Source organism: Protopterus annectens, chromosome 7.part0, assembly GCF_019279795.1.
Source record: "Protopterus annectens isolate FY-2018-M chromosome 7.part0, PAN1.0, whole genome shotgun sequence".
In the NCBI taxonomy this organism is placed as follows: Eukaryota; Metazoa; Chordata; order Ceratodontiformes; family Protopteridae; genus Protopterus; species Protopterus annectens.
In genome coordinates this window covers 247245256-247268947 of record NC_056739.1, presented here as the reverse complement: position 1 = coordinate 247268947, position 23692 = coordinate 247245256, and the positions used below count along the sequence as shown (strand labels likewise).

General features: G+C 35.5%; 1 protein-coding gene across 1 annotated transcript in view; it reads left to right on the top strand.

Annotated features, from left to right (window-relative positions):
- Nucleotides 1–23692, top strand: part of LOC122805937 (vomeronasal type-2 receptor 1-like) — a 167613-nt gene that overhangs the window by 79958 nt on the left and 63963 nt on the right. The window contains exons 5-6 of the mRNA XM_044076181.1: nucleotides 3389–3512; nucleotides 12000–12912. Coding sequence (XP_043932116.1) covers nucleotides 3389–3512; nucleotides 12000–12912 — 1037 coding nt within the window. The remainder of the gene's footprint in view (nucleotides 1–3388; nucleotides 3513–11999; nucleotides 12913–23692) is intronic.

The window sequence follows — 23692 nt, the reverse complement described above, 5'->3', positions numbered from 1 at the left end:
AGGAGGGGATTAACAAGGGCCTGCTGGACACTGTTATAAGACAACCCAGTATGTTGTTGAGACTCACTGAAAAAATATTTTTGGTCTTAGAGAGCACTTTATGGATCTGTTCTATGGAGACAGCATGGTGAAGAAATGACACAGGTATGTTGGGATTGAGGATCAGAGTTTTGGAGGGAAAATTTGCAGCAAACTTGTTAGCCAGTATGTTGTGACTATCAATAGTATTTGAATGCGAGATGTCATTTAGGGCCGGTGGGGGTGGGGGGTCAAAACATCCGTATTATTCTATATTAACTTTATATGACTTACGAACTATACTTGTGTTTACAAAACACATCTAAAAATAACTTTTGACCTGTAAGAATCCTTATGATCGCAGATGGTTTTGGACTTCCGGATGAAACTGACTGGACATACATGTGTCAAAGCATATGACTCCTGCCTACAGATGCTTCTTAGACTGATTTTTAGTTTTAAGCATCCTGCTAGCCATTAATTATGAAGTTTGATTATACAATGACACCACCACATAGTTTTTCAATAATGAACTTTTTACTTCTAACCAAGAAACAGTCAGTTCTGGTTATGCTTCTGATTAGATGAGCAAAGCCAGTGAGTCTTTCAGTGACTGAGAATAGTGGGTCTGTACTGTTATCCAAACAATTATTAGTATCACCTAAGATAAACAGTTTAGATTATCACCTAACCAGTTAAACATATTTTCCCCTAAATATTGATGAGGAGATATGTATTAGAACACTATCAGAAGTTGTTTGGCATAACTGAATGAAATATTAACAAGTATGCTTCTTCTGTTTCAGCAACTGCTTAAGGAAAGTGTAAGATTAAGGTTGGTTTTAGATAAGATGGCCAGAAACATGCTTTCATTGAGTTTATAAGGGAAAGTCTGTTCAAGGACCAAAAGCACCTTGGCAATGCCAGCCCTTAAAGACGGTCCTCCAGAAAAGGAAAAGAAATCAAACCAAATGTGAACTTATATGTGCACATGCAGTGGTTAAGATCTACATTAATGAAAGTGACAATATCACTTTGTTTTATGCGTAATAAAAAACGTATTACGGAGATGAGGACAATATGTATCCTGGGAGACTGATTTCAAAGCTATATGAGGCTTTGACAATACATAAACATCTAACAGCTAACAGAACTTGGTAAATCCATTTAGTTGTTGTACAATATTACAAATGCTACACATAAGATAAATGTCTCAAATATTTATTTTCAGTGGAAATGGAGTTGCAATCACGAATTAGAGAAAAAGAAGGGGGAGCAGCTTCCCTGTGAGTGATCCATACATGACTATAGGATTAATTTCTATGTAATGACATTTGCTCAAATTTATTTTCACTCACAGCTCATTTCATTATAATATTGGGACTGCAGTATTGCTGATTGTGTGACACTATTGTACACTGTACTGGGGATTTTCTTCTCTGTCTAGTCTTGTGTGACTGTGGTGTAAGTACATATAAATAAGGCATATGTGTTGAATATTGTTTTATCACACAATGCAGGGGATGTGACTGCTTGTAAAATCAATGTTTTTGACTGTTGAAATAATAGTTTAGTTGAGCTGAGCTTTAAACCCATTTAAATTGAGAATCATGTCTGTAATGTTTTAATTTGCAAAAAATATATATATATAAGGGCATGTTGGAGAAATAAGGTCCTGGCTTTGAGTACTTGTCACCGCTTTTAGGCAGTTTGTCTTTGCTGCCAACATAAGCCAGGCCTCTGAAGACTGTAAGAGGCAGATGAACTACTTGGAATGGAGATGTAATTTTCCTACTTATTTGAGGAGGCATGCAACCGACAGGGATAGTTTTTGCTATGCAACGTCGTTGATTTGTTTTATATTTACCAGTAGTCGATAAGTTTGATTTTTACAAGTACATTTTATTGCCCTTTACCAAATGGTCTGAAAGAAAAATGAGAATTACAAATGTGTAAATAAATTTATTACGTGAGCACAATAAGGTGTAAGCATTCTTACTTATGGCACCTCAAAAATAGTTCAGCAAAGTTCCTTTCTCCAGTCAGGAGTCAGCAGATGCAGCTTGCCATATTGTTTTGAGATTGTTAATGGGATGGATCCACTCTGAACAATATTTCTACTTCTCTAAGTTCATTCATCTCTTAGCCCTGTAAGTCTGACTTATAGAATAATGTTGCTGATTAACTCATGTGGTACAACAATACATGATAAAGAAAGACATAGGAAAATAGTGCTGCTACCAAGTAATAGCAACACAACGCAGTTTGAATTATCATTAAAATGTCAGACTCATCTAATATTGATATTTTAACATTATGTATACTGGATCCTTCTTTGATTGTGGTTGTGGTTAATGCACAATACTGCAATGTAGCTTTTCAAGGGTAGTTGTTAATATGCAAAGGTTATATGTTATGATGAAACTTTAAAGGACATGAGATTCATTACCTGACTTATTAAAGGAAGCCTATTATTACTAAAAGTGACAACATTAGAAAAGACAGAGATTGTCTCATTGTTTACTGTCCATCACTTTAGGCACCACGTCTTAGTTTTTCTTGACAGCAGGGCTATAATCACAATTGTAAAACATTATGCTAAGCTCCCATAGTGGATCCTACACTTTGTGTTCTTTAGATTTGCCAGTGTAGTCACAGTATGAATTTAAAGCTGTACCAAACAAGCTCACCTTCTGAGAGTACAATGTACTTTTTTTGCTGTGGTAACTATTAATAGGAATATTGTACATCACTTTATTGTTGTGTTCTCTGAGCATTCTAGACATAATTGCAAGGCAAGACCTTTGGGGCAGATATGCAGGCAGAGACACACATATGCATGCATGCATGCACACAAGTGGCAACCAAACACAAAAGCTGTAGTTTTTTCTGTCTATGGTGAGTGTCCAGACTAGAAGGACTCACTGTTTAACTACATTATCACAGAATAAATTACACATTAGTCTGCAATAATTTAATTTATATTACATTAGGAGAAAACACATTTCTAGGAGAAAAAATATTTTACGTAAAAATAATTAACAATAATCATCATCTTACAAAATAATGGTACAGATAGCTTATTTTCTAAGCATAATAATAACCTCCGTGGTAGATGACACTTGGCAATATTGTACCTGTGAGAGTCAGTAAGGTCCACATCTGAGGACACCTAGAAACATCCACCTTGTCAGTTATTATCACTCTGTTTATATCAGTGATTCTCCTGTTCAGGGTTCACCGACTACTTTAGCATAGGTGTAGTAGGATGAGTTAATGGATGTCATACTACATTGTTACCTAGTTAATAATATGCTTTGCATTTTTAAAATTTGATAATTCTTTTATTTATTCTTCTCCTAACTTGTAGGCTCCTCGATCAGTATGTAGTGAAAGTTGCCCTCCAGGATTTCGAGTGGTTGTACAAGAAGGTAGACCACTTTGCTGCTTTGTTTGTATTCCATGCCCAGTGGGTGAAATTTCCAACCAATCAGGTAGGCAATGTTTGAGCTATTCCATTGCAGAATAACTTGATTCATTTATTTACAAATTTCCAGTGTGCTCCCTTCATGGAATTTATTGTTTGTCATGGCTGTCATCACATTTTTTTTTATACTTGGGACATTTACTTGGGATTATTCATGGACTTTTGACCATAGATTTTATCTGCAACTTATTTCTAGCATTTACCTTGAGTTGTTGCTGACATTGTTTTATTACCTGGCTACTGATTACTGTTGGCATTAACATTTCACTGTTTTGATTGTATGTTTGTACTAATGCTGTTATTTTTGTTCGAAAAGCCATTTTTTTGCTGAAACAAAAAATGTCTAAAACACAAAATGTTGAAACATATTCAATAACTTTGATAATCAGGAAATCCTTGATAAGTTTAGAGGGGGCTGGGACAATATGAGGGTCATAGTGGGTTTGTTTGACCATTATATGGCACTGTAGGAATGTGTTGACTTCCTAACCCTGTGGACACCATGGTATGTATAGCTCTCACTATATTTCCCACAGGGATCTTCCAGAGAACCTTCGGGGACACAATGGGGATCTCCCAGGCTTCTGCTTTGAGGATACTGCAGTAGTTCTTGAATTTTCTCTTGGCATGTGTGGATCAGTACAACTATTTCCCTGTGTCATCTCAGGAACAAGCCAGGACTGTGCATGCCTTTTATGGACTGATTTGTTTACCTGAGGTACTCGGTGTGATAGATTGTACTCATTTTGCAAATGGGGCCCCTCCTGGAGCACAAGGGGAGCAGTACCATAAGTGGAAGGGCTACCATTCCATGATTTGCCAGGTAGTGTATGATGTGTGGGGGTGCATCTCTGACAGCTCTGCTCAGCATCCTGGCAGTGCATATGACTCCTATATCTGGCACACTGGCTCACTCTACTGTCTCTTCCTGCATGGTAGGATGCCAAGTGATTATCTTGTTGGTAAGTGGAAAAATGATTTTTTATGTTGCATTTAAGTAGTTATTCCCATTAAACTGTATTGTTGAACACTATTATTTTCTTTTGTCTTCCTCCTTTTCTCTCTTTTCATGTGATACTGGATATATACTGGAGCAATGGCTCAACAAGTGAGAAATCTAAGTGCAGCTGCAGAGGAGATGTAGAACACATACCTGTCCCAGACCCATATTGTCATCGAGAGGGTCTTAGGCCTCCTGAAGAGTCATTTGGGGTGCCTGGATGAGTCTGAGGGTGCCATTCACTATGACCTACTTGCTGCTTGCAGGATGTTTACTGTATTTTTCAGTCTGCATAACATGATCATGTGCCGGTCTCATGGTGAATTGACCCATGCTATCACTGCAGCTCCAAGTTCCAGTTCCACTACGATGAATGATGACCAGCTGGCTGCAGTAGTAAGAGATCTCATGAAGCAGGCTTGTGCACAGCAAGTGGCTGCAAAGGTAAAGAGGTGGTGTCTAGTCTACAAGTATGAACCATGACATTCAGATTAGTGTTTCCTTTATTGTAAAAAAGCACTTAGACTATAACTAATGCATGTTGTGATATATGTGGGTTATGTTGTAAGGTGCATATTCTGCTATCACCGTTCATCTGATATTCTGTCTCATCTTAACATATTTTTTTATCTGTTAGAAAATAATACTCATGTTGTTGCCATGCCTGAGTTCTCACTATCATCATTTGTGCAGTGGGGATGGTAAAATGGCAGCCGTGTAAGTTTAAATGGCAGGATACTCATTTTAATGTGTCATTTGCTTAGGATATATTTCTCCTGAAATGTTTTGTGCATTACTACTTCGATGTTTTAGGTATCTACCACTTCTAGGAATGGTAACTCATATAGCATTTCTTTATGTCTACCTTTCATTGATGGTGTGCATATTAGTTTTACAGGGATAAAATGCGTACATTTGCAAACTTGTCGCCTCCCGAAACCCCCATTCCAGTTAAACAGACATCTAAGTCTTTGAAGCTGATTCACCATAGTTCAAGGTCAAATGAGCCATACACATCTCTTATTGATAGGCTAGGTGATGGTGCAAGTGATTTTTGAGGATGGGCTAGCGGGAGAACTGTAAAGTGAGTTGATGTGCTGTTTTGATCTACTTAATGCAGGTGATTCTGCTGTGACTGACAACGATGTATGACCATGGTTCTGACCTTCAATGGAAGGTTCTGATAGGTACAAATGAATGCTGACATGACCTGTGTGAAATGTGTTGTGCGTGTTCAGTTTTGAATACTGCCATTACAGTCCTGAAAAGCAATGGTATTATCTTGCGATTCCCCCATGTGTCTGAAGAGTACTCCGTTCTCTGAAGCTTGCAAGCCTGACTCCAGCTTCATTCTGGTATGTCCTACATAGTGCATGAATGTAGGCAGCCACTGATGCTTAATGTGCCATCATACTGTGCATCACTGTGGTCATGACATTATTCCTACTCTCCGCCATTTCAAAGTAGTGCTGGAAATCCTCACACATACCCCAGAGGACACTAACCAATTCCAGCTGATGATTTGTGACCATACTCAGAGCCCTAACAGTATCACAGTACATTTTCTGCTGAAGTCAATGCAAATACAAGGTTCAGCTAATAATAATTAACTATGATATGTTTAATTACATTGTTACTTTTCAGCATTCAATTCTATCTATATAAATGTGCTCTACTGATATTAAACCAATCATCATGAGCAGTTCAGTGATGCTATTGCAGCAGACATTGGTAAGACGGAGCAGTGTCCACTCCACCTCTAATTATTCCTGTTACATCAGCTTCTGTGTCATAGTCATCCCCATGGATGGATAGAAGGTATTCCTTATCTGAGGTTAATTGAATAAGATTTGATATGAGAAATTACATTCTGCCTGACTTTGCATCTAGCACATGTTACTATATCACCTACATTTTCTTGCACTGTGTGCACCAGTGCTTGATTTCTGTTATGAACTGCATTAATTTCAACAAATACTAGACTCCATGCCTTATTTCTCTTAGCTTCTCTGGGCCTCCTTTACCAAAAAAAGTTTCTCATGTGTCCTAAGTGCTTTCATGAGGACACAATTTTCCTCAAGGCTAAAGTTATCCTTTCTCTGCCTTGATCCCACATTTTCCATCAGTACTACATTTGATAAAAAAGTGTTACAGTCAGAAATTGTGACAATAATGTTTGGATGTAATCAGCTTTTACCATACAAAATGATGGCCAAGTCTTACTGCCACTCACATTAAATAAAAATTCTCAACACAAACCATATAACTGCATACAGAAATCTCAGTATAGCCACATAAAATTGCAGTATGTTGCAAACAGTTCATTCAGGTCATGAATGCAATGACTTTTGTGAAAAAAGCATTTCTGCTCTACCCTCTGCCATTGTCATGTACTGATAATTCTGCCATTTTTTTTATTTCTGTCACTCCAAAAATGTCATATTCTTCACACATGCCTATTGATATCTTTAGCACAGCACACATTCTATGTAAATTAATGCATTTATGCCTGCCTGTGCATGCACAATTAAGTAAATTATACCAGGGTAATGGTCATTTTCTGTCATCAGTAATTATTTCCACTGCTGCTGTTATGAAATCCAACTTCAAAATGACACAAATCTACCAATCAGTCAGTCAGTGCTATTATAACATGCACACCATGCATGTAAGTTCATTACAAATGACCACTAATTCAATAATAAAATAATATTTTTAAGTATTTGTTATTAAATTATAATATTTTTAAAAAAATATTTCCTTACTGTAGTAAGTCTGCAATATCCTAATGTATTTGCTACCTATCCTGGCTTTTGGTGAATTAATATGCTAAATTTCAACTTATTCGCACACATATATGGCCATTTACATGTGTTACATGCAAATTAAGATAATTTACATTCATCTCTATAAATTGTAGTAGCATGAAAATGTCTTCTGAAATGTATCAGCAAATGTTGGCTTTTCACCAATCATGAACACATGGCCATAGTAACATGAATGCACTTCAGACTGACATGGACATGCTGTTAATGGTTCCACAGTCTGCAGCACTCTGCAGCTATCCCAAGCTTGCCCTGGAAACAAGAAAATTGCCCTAGATTAGCCAAAATCTGAATGTAATTAAAAAATGGAGTCAACTAACAGTCAAGTTTGTAACAATCAAACAAACAAACCAGATAAACTCAGTAAAAACACCTAGGCGAGCTGGAACTCAATAAGAGAAGGCTTGAATAATAAAATAATTTATTGAACTCTCAATAAAATTAAAACATACACCGCCTTCTTCAGATTACACAGCAGAACTGAGGAAACAAATTTTATACATTAATGCAAAATAATTGCCCAATGAATGTCAAGTGCATTATTAAGTAAAGCATTGTCATGAAGACCTTAAAGCTAGGTCAACCACCCAATAGAAATTTCCAATCTGTTGTCTGATACAGGAAAAACATGTAAAACCAAAGGTCTAAAATAGGTTTCTTATATCATTATGTTATGAACAATCAGAAAAGTGTCTTCAATCTGAAGTGTAATCCCTGTCCATCCAACATTATGTGTCATACCCTAGCACCTGAAATCATAACTTCCTAAAACTTAAAAATAACAGATATAGTAACATTTATCCCCCCCAATATTTTTTAAATTCAGCTGTACTGCATGAGACATACTGGAGTAACCTTTATCAATAAACATTATCAGTACAAATTATTAATTATATATTTTCATTTTAATCAAGCATAGAAGAGAAAGGTAACTGATCATCTTTAAAAAAAAAAAAACGTGACAAAGCACTTGCCAGTATCATCAATAGCTGTTTTAATGCCCAGATAGTAAACAGGGTTTAGTTAAGGTGATGTCACAACCCACAGGGAGTTGTTCTAACCTTGATTAATACAATCCTGACCACACTGTTGCTCTGGAACTTCAAAAGATGGCAACACCTGTGAAGGCACAAGACTGCACTCCAAGCTGGTCCATTAAAGAGGCCATGATTATGTTCTGTCTTCTCAATGATTCATATTGGAATAAGATTCAGGAATGTAAAAGTCACAGTAAATGGAAAAAAATCAATATCTGACTGGAGGTGCATGAACACCTGCCAACCCTGACAGGTCTAACCCACTCCAGCCAGTAGTGTTGTCACTTTTATGATAATTTGCAGAAGTGTAGCACTAACCATCTGGCAAAATGGGTAGTCTAGGTAGCAGCAAAAAGGTCAGAGTTCTATAGTAAGTAAAAAAAAATTTCTTAAATGAGTCATATTAAAGATAAAAAATCAGTTTAACAAGTTGGCATAACTGCAGGTATTTTCTAAGAAAGATGCGTGTACCTGAAAATATTACTTGTGATGCTGTTGCATACAGAGGAAGTCAAAATCATGTCTGTAATCATACCTGCATCTTTTCAAAAGAGATACATATGAGCAATGTGTTAAATTTTAATAATATATACAAATGTGACATCAGTTTATTAAAATAATCTGTACATGTAGCTTTGTAAATCATATACTGGGTTGCAAAATGTATTGGTCAATGGATTTGTAAATAATGACATTAAAATTACAATTATACATTTAAAATTTATTACTGTTTCAAAAAATGACTTGACGGTTATATTACATAAAGCCAGTTTTGTGTAGGCCATAAAAATATAACTAAAACAGTTAATTTACGGAGTTGTTTGCTCAGAAGTATATCTACCTGCACATATAACATGGCTGAAGTATAAGTCACTACACCCTTGTTAGAGGAGAGGTTATGGAGTGAGGTGCAAACTTCCATGAATTGCATTTCTGTGTCTGTGACTCAGTTATACCTGAACACAGTGTTATATGGGTTTGTAGGTTAATACTACACTATCAGTCCACAGACTATTAGAAACCTTGCCAGTGACCAGAGGTCAGAATCAAACCCTGTACCTTGTATCTAGTATTCAACCATTACACCAATTGCACCCCCCCCCCCAAACAGGACATGTTTTTTATAGGTAAGTAGTAGGTTAATTGCCATTGTGGACCATTTTAAGCCTAACCAATTTCATTTGGTGACAATCAAACCTTGTACTTCTTATCTGTGAGGTAAACACCTTAACCACTATGCCATATATACAACATACTATGTTGAAAATAACATCACAGACACATTTCATACTTACTTCTTCTTGCATGATAGAGAATATTGGCACAGTATTGTACAAATTTATACAGCTTTGCACATGTAAGAGAAAAAAAAGAGTTAAACAAGAATCATCTTCTCTCTTTAATTACAGCCAAGGAAGAAATAAAATATAATCACCAGCAACAGCAAAGAAGAGTAGAAAGACTAGTTTAATCCCTATTAAGTATAACTGCAGGCCAAGAGAATTCTATCTCACTAGTTTGTAATGTGTACAAGGAACACACAAAAGGATTTGAAATCATTTATATTACTGTAAGAAAAACAGAAATATGTGTGTGCACAACTGCTGTACTCTTATTTTAAATGTTTTCTGTATTGGTAATAAGAAAATTATTTTTGCAGCTTTGCAGATGAAAGAAATGCAAATGAAACTGTTACAGTTCAAGCTGTTACTGTATTTAGCCTGAGTACTGTTAATAATTACAAAGGGTATTTTAGTAACGTATTGAATGTATTGCATGCGCATAACTTAAGAGATACACACTCCCCTTCAAGAAGTCAAAAGTCCTTGCCATATGAATTCATCCCAAGAATGCATAAGCACTACTCATATTCTTCCCAAGTACACAAGCACTTCTGAAATGACTACTCCCATTGTCTGCATAAGCACTTCCATACCCAAGTTTTACTTCAAAAAAGATTTTACTGCAATATTTCAATAATGCACGAAGTGGCATGTAAACATGATGTGTAGATTTATTGTGCTTTTTCTGTTTTGTCTCTCCAAACCCCTTTTTTTCTCCGTTTTTCTCATTTTGTTTATGTATTTCCTTCTCCTTTAATGTTTTGTTTCTCTCCTATTTTTGATATAGCTTCAAGTCTTTCAGAAGCAGGCCAGACTCTTGTCTCAAAGGCTAGGGAAACATCACCCTCAACCCTTCCAGGGATACCCTTGCAGGGTCAGGATAGAAACACAGGTCCTGCAGGCACTGGCAAACCTCACCAAAAGGGGGGTTTGGAGCTTGGTAGAGGATGTACAGGATAATTCAGCCAGTCAAAGCCTCTTTCAGCATGTAGAATACATGCTCTCCTAGTTGGTGCTAACTACCACACCAATACAGTCCCATCACCCTTCAATATCAGAGTTCTCCACTGCAATACCATCTGGGAGTGGACATGCTTGCGACTCAGTGGACTGGAACTCTAACTGGCACTTCCTTTGCCCTTCTTGCCTTATCCTTTCTCCTATTTTCATAACTTTGGTTAATGGTCTGCTTTCCTATTACTCCTAATCTGCCTTTATTTTTATCATCTAGTAATGGGGTATCATTTATTTTATTTTAAAATAGCCCATTGCTTAATTAGCTCAGTTTCTTTCATTTATGCTGTACCTGATTGTACAACTCTGTTCATGTCCATTGCAATTACTATTGTGCAATTCTGTTCATGTCCATTGCAATTACTACTTTTGGTAAGATTCCTTAAGCAATTACTTACTGTTTTAAACTGTAGATATAGATATTGAATAATAGATGGCTATCCTTTGGACACTTCTAATTTCTGCATTTATTTGTATTTGTTAACTGGAGAAAAACACTGATCCACAAAGACACTTTTCAGGCTCATCATGAGACTATACATTCTAGAAACATGTAATATGTACTCTTCTTGTATTTCACTTGTATTATAACACCATAAAATATTAGCAATATGTATACTCAATACAACACAATGAAAATATGGGTGCAGTAGCACTCTAATTAGTGTAATATTTCATAGCAATAGTATTCAGCTGAGAAAGACATACATTTAGTATTTCAGTCATATTAGGTTTGAGAAAATACTTTTATTATCATGGAATTTATATTAGAAATTTTGTAGATAAGAAGAAAAAGTATATGATTTTTGAGGAGTAAAAAGTACCAGGATTAGGCGCAGAATTGCAGTTGGATTTGGTGCTACTTCTTTGGCATCGCATATTTAACTGATTTAAAACACCTGAGCCTGCTTGCCTAGCTAGCTTTCTTAAGAACTAAAGTGGTCTAAACATTATTTATATGAATAACCTCAAAAGTGTGTACAATTTTCTAGAAAGTAAATCGGTGTTGATTCTGAACAGGAACTTTGAAGAAACTGTAACAAGGGAAGACCGGTGTTATTAAAACTGTATACAGCATACAGCATTTAACTATGAGGACAAGCTACTACTTGTGAAAATTTGTGCTGCTAAAGCTATTTGCTCTTTGAAACTAAAGCAGCTGTGCTTGAGTGAGAAACTGAGCCAAAGTGGAATGTTGCATATTTAATATCAATATTAAAGCTCATTGTTCATTATTATCATGTTCAACTTTACAATAACTCTTTATTTTAATAGATGCCATAGAATGCTTAAGATGTCCTGAAGACCAGTGGCATGACTTGCAACACACACAATGTAGTCCTAAAGTTGTGGAATTTCTCTCCTATGAAGAACCTTTAGGAGTTTCTTTGGCTTTTTTTGCAGTTTGCCTTTCTGTGGTGAGTGCTTCAATTTTGGGTCTGTTTGTCAGGAACAGAGAAACTCCTATTGTGAAAGCAAACAATCGTGAAGTCAGCTACCTTCTACTGCTATCACTTTGCTTGTGTTTTCTTTCTTCCCTCATGTTCATTGGAGAGCCTAAGAAGATGAGCTGTTTGCTGCGACAGACTGGATTTGGCATCATATTTTCTATCTGTGTATCTTCCATTTTGGCAAAGACCATTATTGTTGTTATTGCTTTCAAAGCTACTGTGCCGAAGAGCAAACTAAGAAAGTGGGTTGGACTGAAAACACCACTCATGGTTATACTTTTCTGCTTTCTAATCCAAGTCATTATATGCTGTGTTTGGATAGCTAATACTCCATCTTTCCCAGAGAGAAATATGAACTCACAAGATGGAAAGATAATACTTCAGTGTAATGAAGGGTCCATTAGTATTTTCTATTGCATGCTGGGATATCTTTTTTTTCTGGCATCTGTGAGCTTTATTGTTGCTTTCCTTGTTAGGAGTCTACCTGATAGTTTTAATGAGGCTAAGTTTATTACATTCAGCATGTTAGTGTTCACCAGTGTTTGGATTTCTTTCATTCCAGCTTACCTTAGCACGACAGGGAAGTATATGGTTGCAGTAGAGGTATTTGCAATTTTGGCTTCAAGTGCTGGTTTGTTAGTGTGCATATTTTTCCCAAAGTGCTACATCATTCTGATTAGGTCAGATTTGAACACCAAAGGAAACCTTATTGGAAAAGGAAATGTGGGCAGTAAAGTGTAAACCTGATCAAAAATAAAAAAACACATGCTTAAATGTTATTTTGTGTTAAACATGACATACTTTAAATACCATAACTACACATGTACTATTGTATTCAGAGTTTATATTTGGATGAATACAGTATCTGGGGAACAACATACTTAGTAAACATAGAAAAAGTACAGAGACAAGTGGCAGTAACAAACATGCTTAGGACTAAAAGATTGCCAGTGTATCTTAAATAGATCAGTATATATGTTGTTAGGCACAACATTAATGTCTCTGTATACTGATAATCAGGTAAACCACACAAAGTGCCATACTTCTTAATGTGTCTGCTAAAGAATTCTAAACAAGCCCAAAATAATGAGGGGACTAGACCCAAAATCATGGACAATTTTTAAATATTACTCAAAGTTACTTAAGAAGTTAATAGAACAGGTTTTCTTTCAAGCTGCATTTTCTGAACAATAAGTACAACAATAACTTGTGGCATTATTGACTAACTGTAATCCTCAGAGGCTTACCAGAAAATCAAAACTTTTATGAGTGGCAGGTAAAATTTAAGGTAACATCAGGAACATTCTGCAAAATCCTAGACATTAGAAAGTTATGCAAGGTACCAATAATATTTTCATAAAATGACAAGGCTGATTACATGCCATTTAATTATCTTATCCATATTGTAGTAGTCTGAATACGTGGTCAGTACAAATGTAATTCCCTTTCTCATTCACAAAAGTAAGCTTTTAGTGATATGAACAGCACTGATTTTAACTTCTGAGGGTTTTCCACTGTAAGCGTTGTGAAGTTTAAATTTTGACATATAATTTTGTGTGTGTGTTTTTTATTACATGTGTCTATTAGTACGGTATCTATAGTTCCATGCAAAGTCTATGGACAGCTCAGAAGAATGTGCTTATAAACTCAAGTGCAGTACTTTTAGAAGGGTAGAATTATCCTTAATCAAATGCTACCCTGATTATGCATTTGGCAAATCTAATTATCTTCATCATTTGTAATTTTCTGTTTTTCCTAATGAACACAAAGTGCTACATTTTTATTCCACTAGAAACATAATTACTTATTGTGACTCCCTTGGAGAGTATGATTTTTGTTTTTCTCTGTAAACAGGCAATGGTGCAGCTGTTTGCATTGTCTCCTCAGAGCAAGAGGTTTATTTTATTTATTTATTTTATTTTACATTTGTTGACCGGGCTAGTCTAGCTGGACATATATCCATTTTCAGTAGAGGCCCGGGGAGAAAAGCTCCAATTACATGAAGTAAGAAAACATTTACAGCAAAAAAAAACAAAGCAAACTACAAAAAATACAATGGTAGGCTTGTGTAAGAATTTAACAAAAAAAAAAACAACTAGCAAACACAAGGCAAGTTAACCAAAAACAGCTGGTTAACAATACAAATTTCAGGAATGCAGCATACTAAAGTTAGAATAATAAAATCTTATAAGAAAATCACAAGATGGCCAAACATGCAGAAGGAAAATAAAACAAATTGTTTGAAAAGTCAATATAAAAGAAGTAGCTGGCATCAATTAGTTATATTATTTAGAGGCACAGTTAGGGGATAGTGGGGGAAGGTAGGAGTAAGGGAGAAGTAATTTCAGTCGGGTTTAGTACAAGGACATAGCCACTGAGTTTTAAGATATTCTTTGATGTGTTTTTTGAATAGGGGTGTGGAGTCTAGGTTAGTTATTTCTTGAGGGAGTTGATTCCAGATTTTCCCAACAGAGTTTGCAAATAATGAGTCACCAGCTTTATTATATGATTTAGTAGAGGCTACTAGGAGTTTATTAGCAGAGCGTAGAGTAGCTAGGTTCTTATAAGGTGAAATAAGTTTTGTAAGGCTTGGGGTAGCTTCTGGGTAGTGAAGAGACTTATGAACGATAAGTAGTTGCTGATAGAGTAAGTGGTTATTTAGTTTTAACCATTCAAGTTGCATGAGGTTGAGACAATGGTGAGTTCTAAAGGGAGTAGCAGAAATTAATCTAGATATACTATTATAACAGGTAGAGAGTTTGGTCAAGTTATTCTTTGATAAGTTAGTATATATAGCAGTGGTATAGAAAAGGGTAGAGATCAGGTGGGTCTGGGCAATGGTTTTTCTAGCTGCTGGGGTAAGAAAGGGTTTAATTCTGTAGAGAGTACCTATTTTTTGTTAACTGATTTAATGGTGTTGTTAATATGGTCATCAAAATTAAGACGGTTATCAATAGCTACACCTAGTAGGCGAGTGGTCATGTCTGGGTTAATACAGGTAGCATTATTAGAGGAGATGGTAAAGAAAGGTGTGGAAGATTTGTGAGTAGGAGTGAAGAGAAGAAGTTTTGTTTTTTTGGCATTAAGAAGAAGGGAGTGTTCCATAAACCACTTTTCTACATCATGGAAGACTGTTTGGGTGAGGGACTGGAGGGAGGACACATTATTAGCAGAACAGATTAAAGTTGAGTCATCAGCATACTGAATGCAGATGGCTTGGGGTATATTCATGTGTAGGTCATTTATAAATAAAGAAAAAAGAAGGGGACCTAAAATAGAGCCTTGAGGTACTCCAATGTTTACTGGTAGTAAGGAAGATAGGTTGTTTTCCCATAGCACTGCTTGTTGCCTGTTTTGGAGATAGCTCCTAAACCATTGAAGTGCTTGTGAGCCAAGAGAATATTGATTTAGTTTATCAAGAAGTATGTTATGGTTAACCATGTCGAAGCTTTTGACAGGTCTAGAAATAGAGCAGAGGAAAAAAAGATTATTGTTTTTGTTGTTATTTATAGTGTCCGTGAAAGAGAGGAGGGCAGTTGTAGTGCTGTGGGAAGGTCTGAAACCATGTTGACAATTGGCTAGTAATCTGTTTTGTAGAAGATAGTTGAGAAATTGTTTGTGTATGCATCTTTCCATAATCTTTGCTAATGGGGAGAGTAAGGCAATAGGTCGAAAGTTTGAGAACTCAGTAGAGGAGCCACCTTTATGTAGAGGAATTATATGAGATATTTTCCATATGGTGGGAATTTTTCCCTCAGAGATAGTCCTATTAATAAGTATGGATATGGGGTAGTCTATAGCTTCTGCAGCAATTTGTAGGTATTCTGATGGCAGTAGATCAGCGGATGGAGTACAAGGTTTAAGTTTCTTGAGAAGCTTGTAAATAAGAGATGTAGCTACAGGTTGAAGGTGAAAGGCATTCAAGGAGGTGCTAGGGGTATTTGCGAAGATAACTGTGGATGAGGGTAATGAATTAGCTAGGGTTTGAATGACTTCTGTAAAATACTTGTTAAAGGCATCAGGGATCTGGGTGAAATTGTTAAGGTTAAAGCCTGAAGGGGTAGGAGTAGTTGTATGTCCTGGTTTAAGAAGTGTGTTAATACCTGACCAGAACTTTTGAGGGGTATGTTGAGTGGATTGTTGAAGGTGTAGATAAAATTCCTTTTTGTCTGTAAGAGTATCTTTCTTAGTAGCATTTCTTAATTGTTTAAAGAGGAGGTGATCTGATAGACATTTGGTAGCTCTCCATTTAGCCCACATTTTATTTCTCAGGACCATTTTATTCTTAGTTTGTCTAGTTAACCATGGTGCTGTTTTGGATCTTATCCTAGTAGAGTGAATGGGAGCATGAAAGTCAAGTATCTGTAGAAAGTTGGTATTAAAGTAGACCACTGCCTCATTAAGTTCAAGGTGAGTCAGTGGAGACCAGTCACATGCTTTTAATTCAGTCAGGAACTTTTCAGGATTGAAGAATTTTTTTGAGCGGGATGTCTTGAGTTTATATGTAGTTGGGATATGCAATTTTCGTCTAACAACATATGTGAGCATATGGTCACTAATATTATCAGGAAGAGTTCCTGGAGTGTAGATGTCAGGATGGTTATTAATAAGGATCCAATCTAGAGTTGTTTCTTTTTTATTAGGTTTGTGGATTCTAGTTGGAGTGGTTATTAATTGAGAGAACCCATAGAGGTTTATGTGGTTAGTAGGGTGCTGGGATGAACAGGTTAACCAGTCAATGTTGAAGTCACCAAGTATTATGGTTTCTTGGGGTAGTTGGTTAGAAAGTGAGCTAAGTAAGTTTTCAAGAATATGAGTATTATTTCCAGGGGGAAGGTACAAACAAATTAGAAAGATTGATTTATTATTGTTAATTTGAAGTTTGATAGATAATATTTCGGCTCTGGAGTCTAGTGATGGAAGTTCATTATAGAGGGTCACTTTAAGATTAGATTTATAGATAATGGCTATACCTCCACCTTTCTTTTTTATGCGGTCACATCTAAGTATATTATAGCCAGGAGGGGTGATTTCCTGGTCTTGAGTAGAGGGTTTTAGCCACGTTTCAGTGAGACATAGAATATCAAATGAATGTAAGTCTAGGAGTGCATGTAGGTGGTGAGTTTTGTTATTTAAACTTCTAATATTTAGGTGAGCTATTTGAAGGGAGTTGGCTGCTTTTGTATATGATGGTGGTATTGGTAAAGAAGTATTGTTTAGATTTAAGTTACAGTTAGTATTAGGACCAGGGTTAGGATGAATATCTCCATGTAGGAGGAGGTTGCACTGGGGGTACAATTGGCATTTAAGGATCTTTGGTGTGCTATAAAGATACTTTTTGTTTAAGTAGTATGACATATGATATGTTCTGTGATATTTTGGTAGTAAAAAGTTGAACAAGTTATATTACTATGATTGAGGAAGTTGATACAAGAGGTTGGTAAAGTTTGTTGGAGGTGAAGGTTATGTTCATGTAAAGTACTGTTTTCAAAGAAGGTCATGTAATAAGGTATGGATAGTAAGGCTATAGTAGCAGAAAAGAGAAGGATATGTTTGAAAGCGGCTTTGAGTATAGGTGACATGGTAGTAAGTATCAAGTGAATATAGTCAGTGATAGTAATGAAGTTTAAAGGACAAGTAGTAATGTGCCAACCTACAGAGAAAGGTGTAGATTGAAAAGGAGAAAAGGAGAACAGATAAAGCAAATAGAAGATAGGCAGAGGTTGTAGTAGACAGGTAAGTACTATTTAGTAGGAGTACCGAGTAAGGGTGAATGTAGATATGGAGAAGGAAAGTGATGTTGTTAAATGGGGGATAACAGATAAAGTGAGTTTGAACTAAAGATAGAATGTGGAGATGGGTGGAGCCAGATGAGGTTGGAGAAGCTAAAGAGGTAAAATATACAAGGGGAGAGGTTTAGATATGTAGAGGAAGATGATTGATGGAGAGTGATAGAAGGAGTGTCCAATGTGTAATAAGTTAAGGACCCCTGGGGGTGGGTGGGATTGGGGGAGGGGGAGGGAGGCGGGCAGACACAAGTAAGGTGAGAGCAGTGGGAGACAGACAATCAGTAAGGTGGAAGTCCAGTGCAAGAGGCAGGAGAAGGGAAACCAGAGTAAGGGTATACAGGGGCTAAGGGAAAAATGTAAGGAGGAGAGAGCAAGGAAAGAAGAAAGAAAATTCAGGGAGAGAAAATAGGGGAAGCTAGTAGGGATGGAGGTAGTGAAGGGGAGGTAGGTAGAGGGTAGATAGGACTCTCGGATAGACAATATAGCAAGGGTTCAGAAAGGATACTAGAAGAAGATTAGTAGTGGTGGAAAGAACAGCAAGTAAGAACATTAGAGGATGAGATTAGAGGGAGAGAAACTGAGTTGTCTACAGAGGATCCTAAATGATAGACCCCTTATTGTCAAGTTTGATTCTCAGCTGGGTTATCTTCTTTGTGGAGTCTGCATGTCCTCTGTCTGTTCATGTGGGTTTCCACAAGGTGCTCTGGTTTCCTCCCATGTTACAAAGACATGTGTTTGGAGTGTTTCTCCCTGGGCCTCCACTGAAAATTGGCTCGTTCCAAGTTGAACTTTCCCAGTAAACAAATGTTAAATAAATAAACCATTCAGCTGAAGATCCTTAAATGGAAAAATTGGTCCTTATTTAGTTTGCATGTACTCATTTGATACTGAACAAGTATGGGGAAATAGCACCCGGGTAAGGCAAACTAAGATCAGAATATTGTCTTTTTAAACAAAGTATTTCTAGTAATGTACTTCCATGTGTATTTTTGTTATGTGGTCATGACCATCTCACTGAAACTTCCATGGCCCTGCTTGATACCACCTCAGATGTGTGCTGTACTACACAGTAAGTGTCTATCTCTCCACATGACAAAGTTTAGTCCATGCCTCCGGAGTCTAATTACAACTGTAGAAATAATAGCAAGAACAACAATTGTAATAATAATAAAAACAAATGCACGCGTTAACCTGATAGGGTCACTGGTCTGTACCTTGTCCCAAGCATACAGTATAGTAGAATACCGTTGATACTCTTTATTAAGCATGAAGTCAAAACAACAAATTCTGATAGACGTTAAATGGATTATTTTGAAAAAAACAGTTACTTATTTTAAATGAAATGTTTTAGAAATGTGCAGTTTGTCAGTTTCAGATAGCCATTCTGACCTCAATTTGATGCTATCCACAAATGTTAGTACTTCTGCATTGCTTTCAGATTTGTTTTTTATAAAATTTTCATAGCAGGTCCTTTAGTTATCCACCCTTGTACAAGTCATTGCATGAGCTAAGAGCTTTAAAGGGAAGTCAACAACAGCATTGTAATTATATGACCTAGGAACTGTACTGCCACAGAACAGGATGTGGTTTCAAAGGTTTACAATTCTACCCAGTGCTCTAAACACAAACAATTCATAAATAGGGACAGAAAATGACATCATAGTCCTTTAATTGCCATTATTGCACTAAATAAGTGCAATATATACAAGGCAGATTTATTATCACTTTATATAATCAGAGCTCATCCAAATTTATAATGTCAAATCCAAATTAACTGTGAAACCAGAAGCCTGAATATGGAAATCACAGTTCCTGTTTTTTTATGATATCCCTTATATACACTAACGTCAATATCACACAACCTAGAAGTAAGTGGAATAATCAGAGGTACCCCAGTCTCAGACATGCCCCATTCCATACTCCTATGTGTGTTTAGATTATGTCAATTAGACATCATGGTCTTCATATATTATTGGCATTAGGCACTAGTTTTGAGATTGTGCATTAAGACATGACTATGTTAGGTAAAGTGAAGGTCAGCCTAGCTAGCCATATAATTATTTGTTGCTTTGTGCCTCTTTATAATTTTGAAAAATCTACAGGGAAATATCTGCCTTTTTTATTCACTGAAGAAGCTACATGCGTTTTTTTTGCTTGTCACCCCAAACATGTTTTTGAGATCTGGAGATGGGGATGTTGGGGTCCCTGATTCATTTGTTTGTGAAAATATGGTTCAGTGCTGCTGTGAGGTAGAGAAGGGATAACATGTTATATGGGTTCCAACTTATGAGTTGACCAGCTGGTTAAGGTTGCTGTGGACCCCAGTGCATGAGAAAGTTACTCTCTATCATGCCCCTCATTGGTCTGTGGACCCCAGTGCATAGGAAAGTTACTCTCTATCATGCCCCTCATTGGTCTGTGGACCCCAGTGCATGAGAAAGTTACTCTCTATCATGCCCCTCATTGGTCTGTGGACCCCAGTGCATGAGAAAGTTACTCTCTATCATGCCCCTCATTTGTTACCCAGAAATGAATTGCCAAAAGGCAAAAGCAATTTGAGCCTCTAAAGTTTGAATTTCTAGCTAGAAACTTTAAAAAGACATTAATTAATGCAACTCTGAAAACCAATTTTAAGGAGCAGCCCTCTACATCAGCAAGATCATGGTGCACAATTGTCTTGCTTTTAGATTTTTTTCCTTTTTTTCCTTTTTTATTTTAATCATATAACATAGTATAGAAATGTTTCAATTTAAATAAAAAATTCTTAGCTATATACAATATTTACATTTAGTCTGACAATAGTAGATTAAGATAATAACAGATAAAATAGAAATAGAAATCATATTACATGTATAGATTATCAGGAAGAGTCTGGTTCCAGTTGTAAAGTCTCAGTCAAAGTCAGTACTTTTCTCCACAGGTTGTTAACTAATGTACTTAGGAATGATTCTTAATTCTGATCTCCATTAATGCAGACTTATTCAGTAGACATAGAAATTAATCCATGGTGGGTGCTGTGTTGGAGTTCCATCTCCTAGTTATATATTTTCTAGCTATTGCTAGTATTGTCCAGAGTAAATACAGTTCTGTTTTCTTTAAATGGAGATTTTTAGTTACATAGGTTCATAGGTTGGTACTAGGCTAGGTTGGTCTGGTCAAGATAAATGAATCCGAATATATTGCTTGTAAAAAATGATTGATCCTATTCCAATATGTTTTAATATTAGTACAATCATAAAAAACATGGGGCCAATCTGCACTGGTTGAAGCTTGACATCGCCAGCATAATGTGTTACTAGATGAGTTGATTTTTGAAACTTTATCAGGAGATAAAAGGGATCTATATAGATGTTTCCAGTTAAATATTCTACAATATTGTGAGTAGGATGTTAATTTAACTGAAAGTAGTATATTTGACTTATCTCCTGATGATAAGGTAGTCAATACACCTTTAGTTATATATTGTCAATAAGATACTTTAGGAGCAGTCTTATAAGCAATTATCACTTTATATAGAAATGATTATTCATTTTTTGTATTAATAGAATTGTAAATAATTTCAAACAGTAAATTGTTCTACATTGTAGGATTAATGAATGGATTTGTACATCCAGGTAATGAAGTACTATGTTGCTGTATGGCAACTATAATTAGATAGGATCTTCTGCCTTCTCAGTGATTTAATGTCATTAAACCTTGGTCATTAGTTGTTGCATATATTACAGACAGCTTTAAAATTATGATGTATAAATGTGCCATTTTGAAAATCATTTTAAATGCTCTTTTCCTTAATAAGTCCTCATTTAAAGATATTCCAAATCTAATAAGTTTTCTGTATGAATTTGTATATAATAGTTGTTAAAAGAAAAATTCCATTTAAAATCTATATAAAGAGTTAATAACATATAAAACAATTCCCAAACCATCATACTGGCAGTTCTTAACAAAAGGTCAGTCATTGCAGTTAACAGAAGAAATTAAAACTAACATCTTACTATCAGTTAATTATACCTCTAACACACAGTACTGGAAAATATTTAACTGGAAATACTTACATAGAGCATTTTTAACACCAGATAGAATTAAATAGATCAGTACTACTGCAAATGTTTTTTGCTGGAGGTGTGAAAAGTCAAATAAAGCAGACTGGAGTCATATTTTTTATGAATGTAATAAAATGAAATCATATTGGAATGGAATCAATCATTTTTGCAAGCTTTATTTAATGAATCCTTTACCTTAACTAAAGCATTGATTATACTAAATGTAAATGAAGGTCCCTACCTGAATAAGACAAATATGTATTTGTTATGGACAATACTTGCTATATCTAGGAAATGCGTAACCAGAAGGTGGAATTCAAATACACCCCCGAGCTTGGAAGAATTCTACATTTTACTGAAGACAACTGCATCGATGGAAATAAAAATCAAAGAACTATGAATCTATCCCAGGCCACTGGTAAATAATCCTTGGAAGAAAGTTATATCTTTGTTGGACACTCTGCAGTAATCAATATTATATCTCTGATAACTGATCTGTTAATTCTATATTTAATAACATACAGGGTATATAATTGAAAATCAGGCTATTGTAACCATTGTATATAGTTGTTTAAAATTATTATTTAAAATATTATGTAAATATTATTTTAATTGAAAATAAAAAAATTTTGAGGAAAGAAATTCTCTTTTCCCCTTTTTCTTGGTGTTATATTAATCTTCCCCATGTTTGTTATTCCCTTGAGTGTGTTTAGTCATTGTTTGGTTTTAGCAGTTCTAAATTAATAAAGGTGGTTATAGGGAAACAAAATGTCAAACAGTTGTAGAGACATAACCCTAATAATACTACTACCCAACACAATAGGGTGAAATTGCTTAAAGTTAGTTTCCTTTAAGAGAGAGTATATAACTTCTTTTCAGTGTGAAGAAGCCAATGTGTAGCATAATAAAATTTATTTACCTGGAGTAACATCAGATATAAAACCTATATGTATTTCTCCAGAAAAGTGACATTTTCTGTCGCCTAAAGATGCTATATCCAAATATTCTTGTCTGGACTATGATAAAAGGGACAAGGTAACTTCAATTTCAAGCTACACATATGTTCTTAAGAAAATAATTGTAATCTTAAGCACAATATGTACTGACTATTCACATTCTTAAGGAAAAAAATTAATTTTTTATCACAATATGTATGGACTACTCACATATAATCCTTTGAATGTTTTAATAATAGCTCTCAAAGGTACATTGGTATGCTGGCCCTTGCATGGGTATGCAATTCACTGTCAAATATGGTATGGTGCATTATACTCATTTTCCAGTAGGGGTAGGTATCTGACAGTACATGTGCAAATAATATCTGTATTTAGCTGTAATTATGTCCAAAATAAACACACACACATATATATATATATATATATATATATATATATATATATAATATATATATATATATATATATATATATATATATATATATATATATATATATATATACGTATATATTTCTCAGTGATCTCTTTTGAAAATAGAAAGAAACCACCACCAAAACTCATGGCCATGGTAAAATAGCAATGTAAATTTTAGCATCTCAATGCATTTCATTTCTTATGGGGAAACTGACACTCATGTACAAAATTTACAAAATAATATCTAAGAGTAATTGCACAACAGTTTTGATAAGTATTGTGTAAGTGGATTACAGATATGGCATGATGTACATA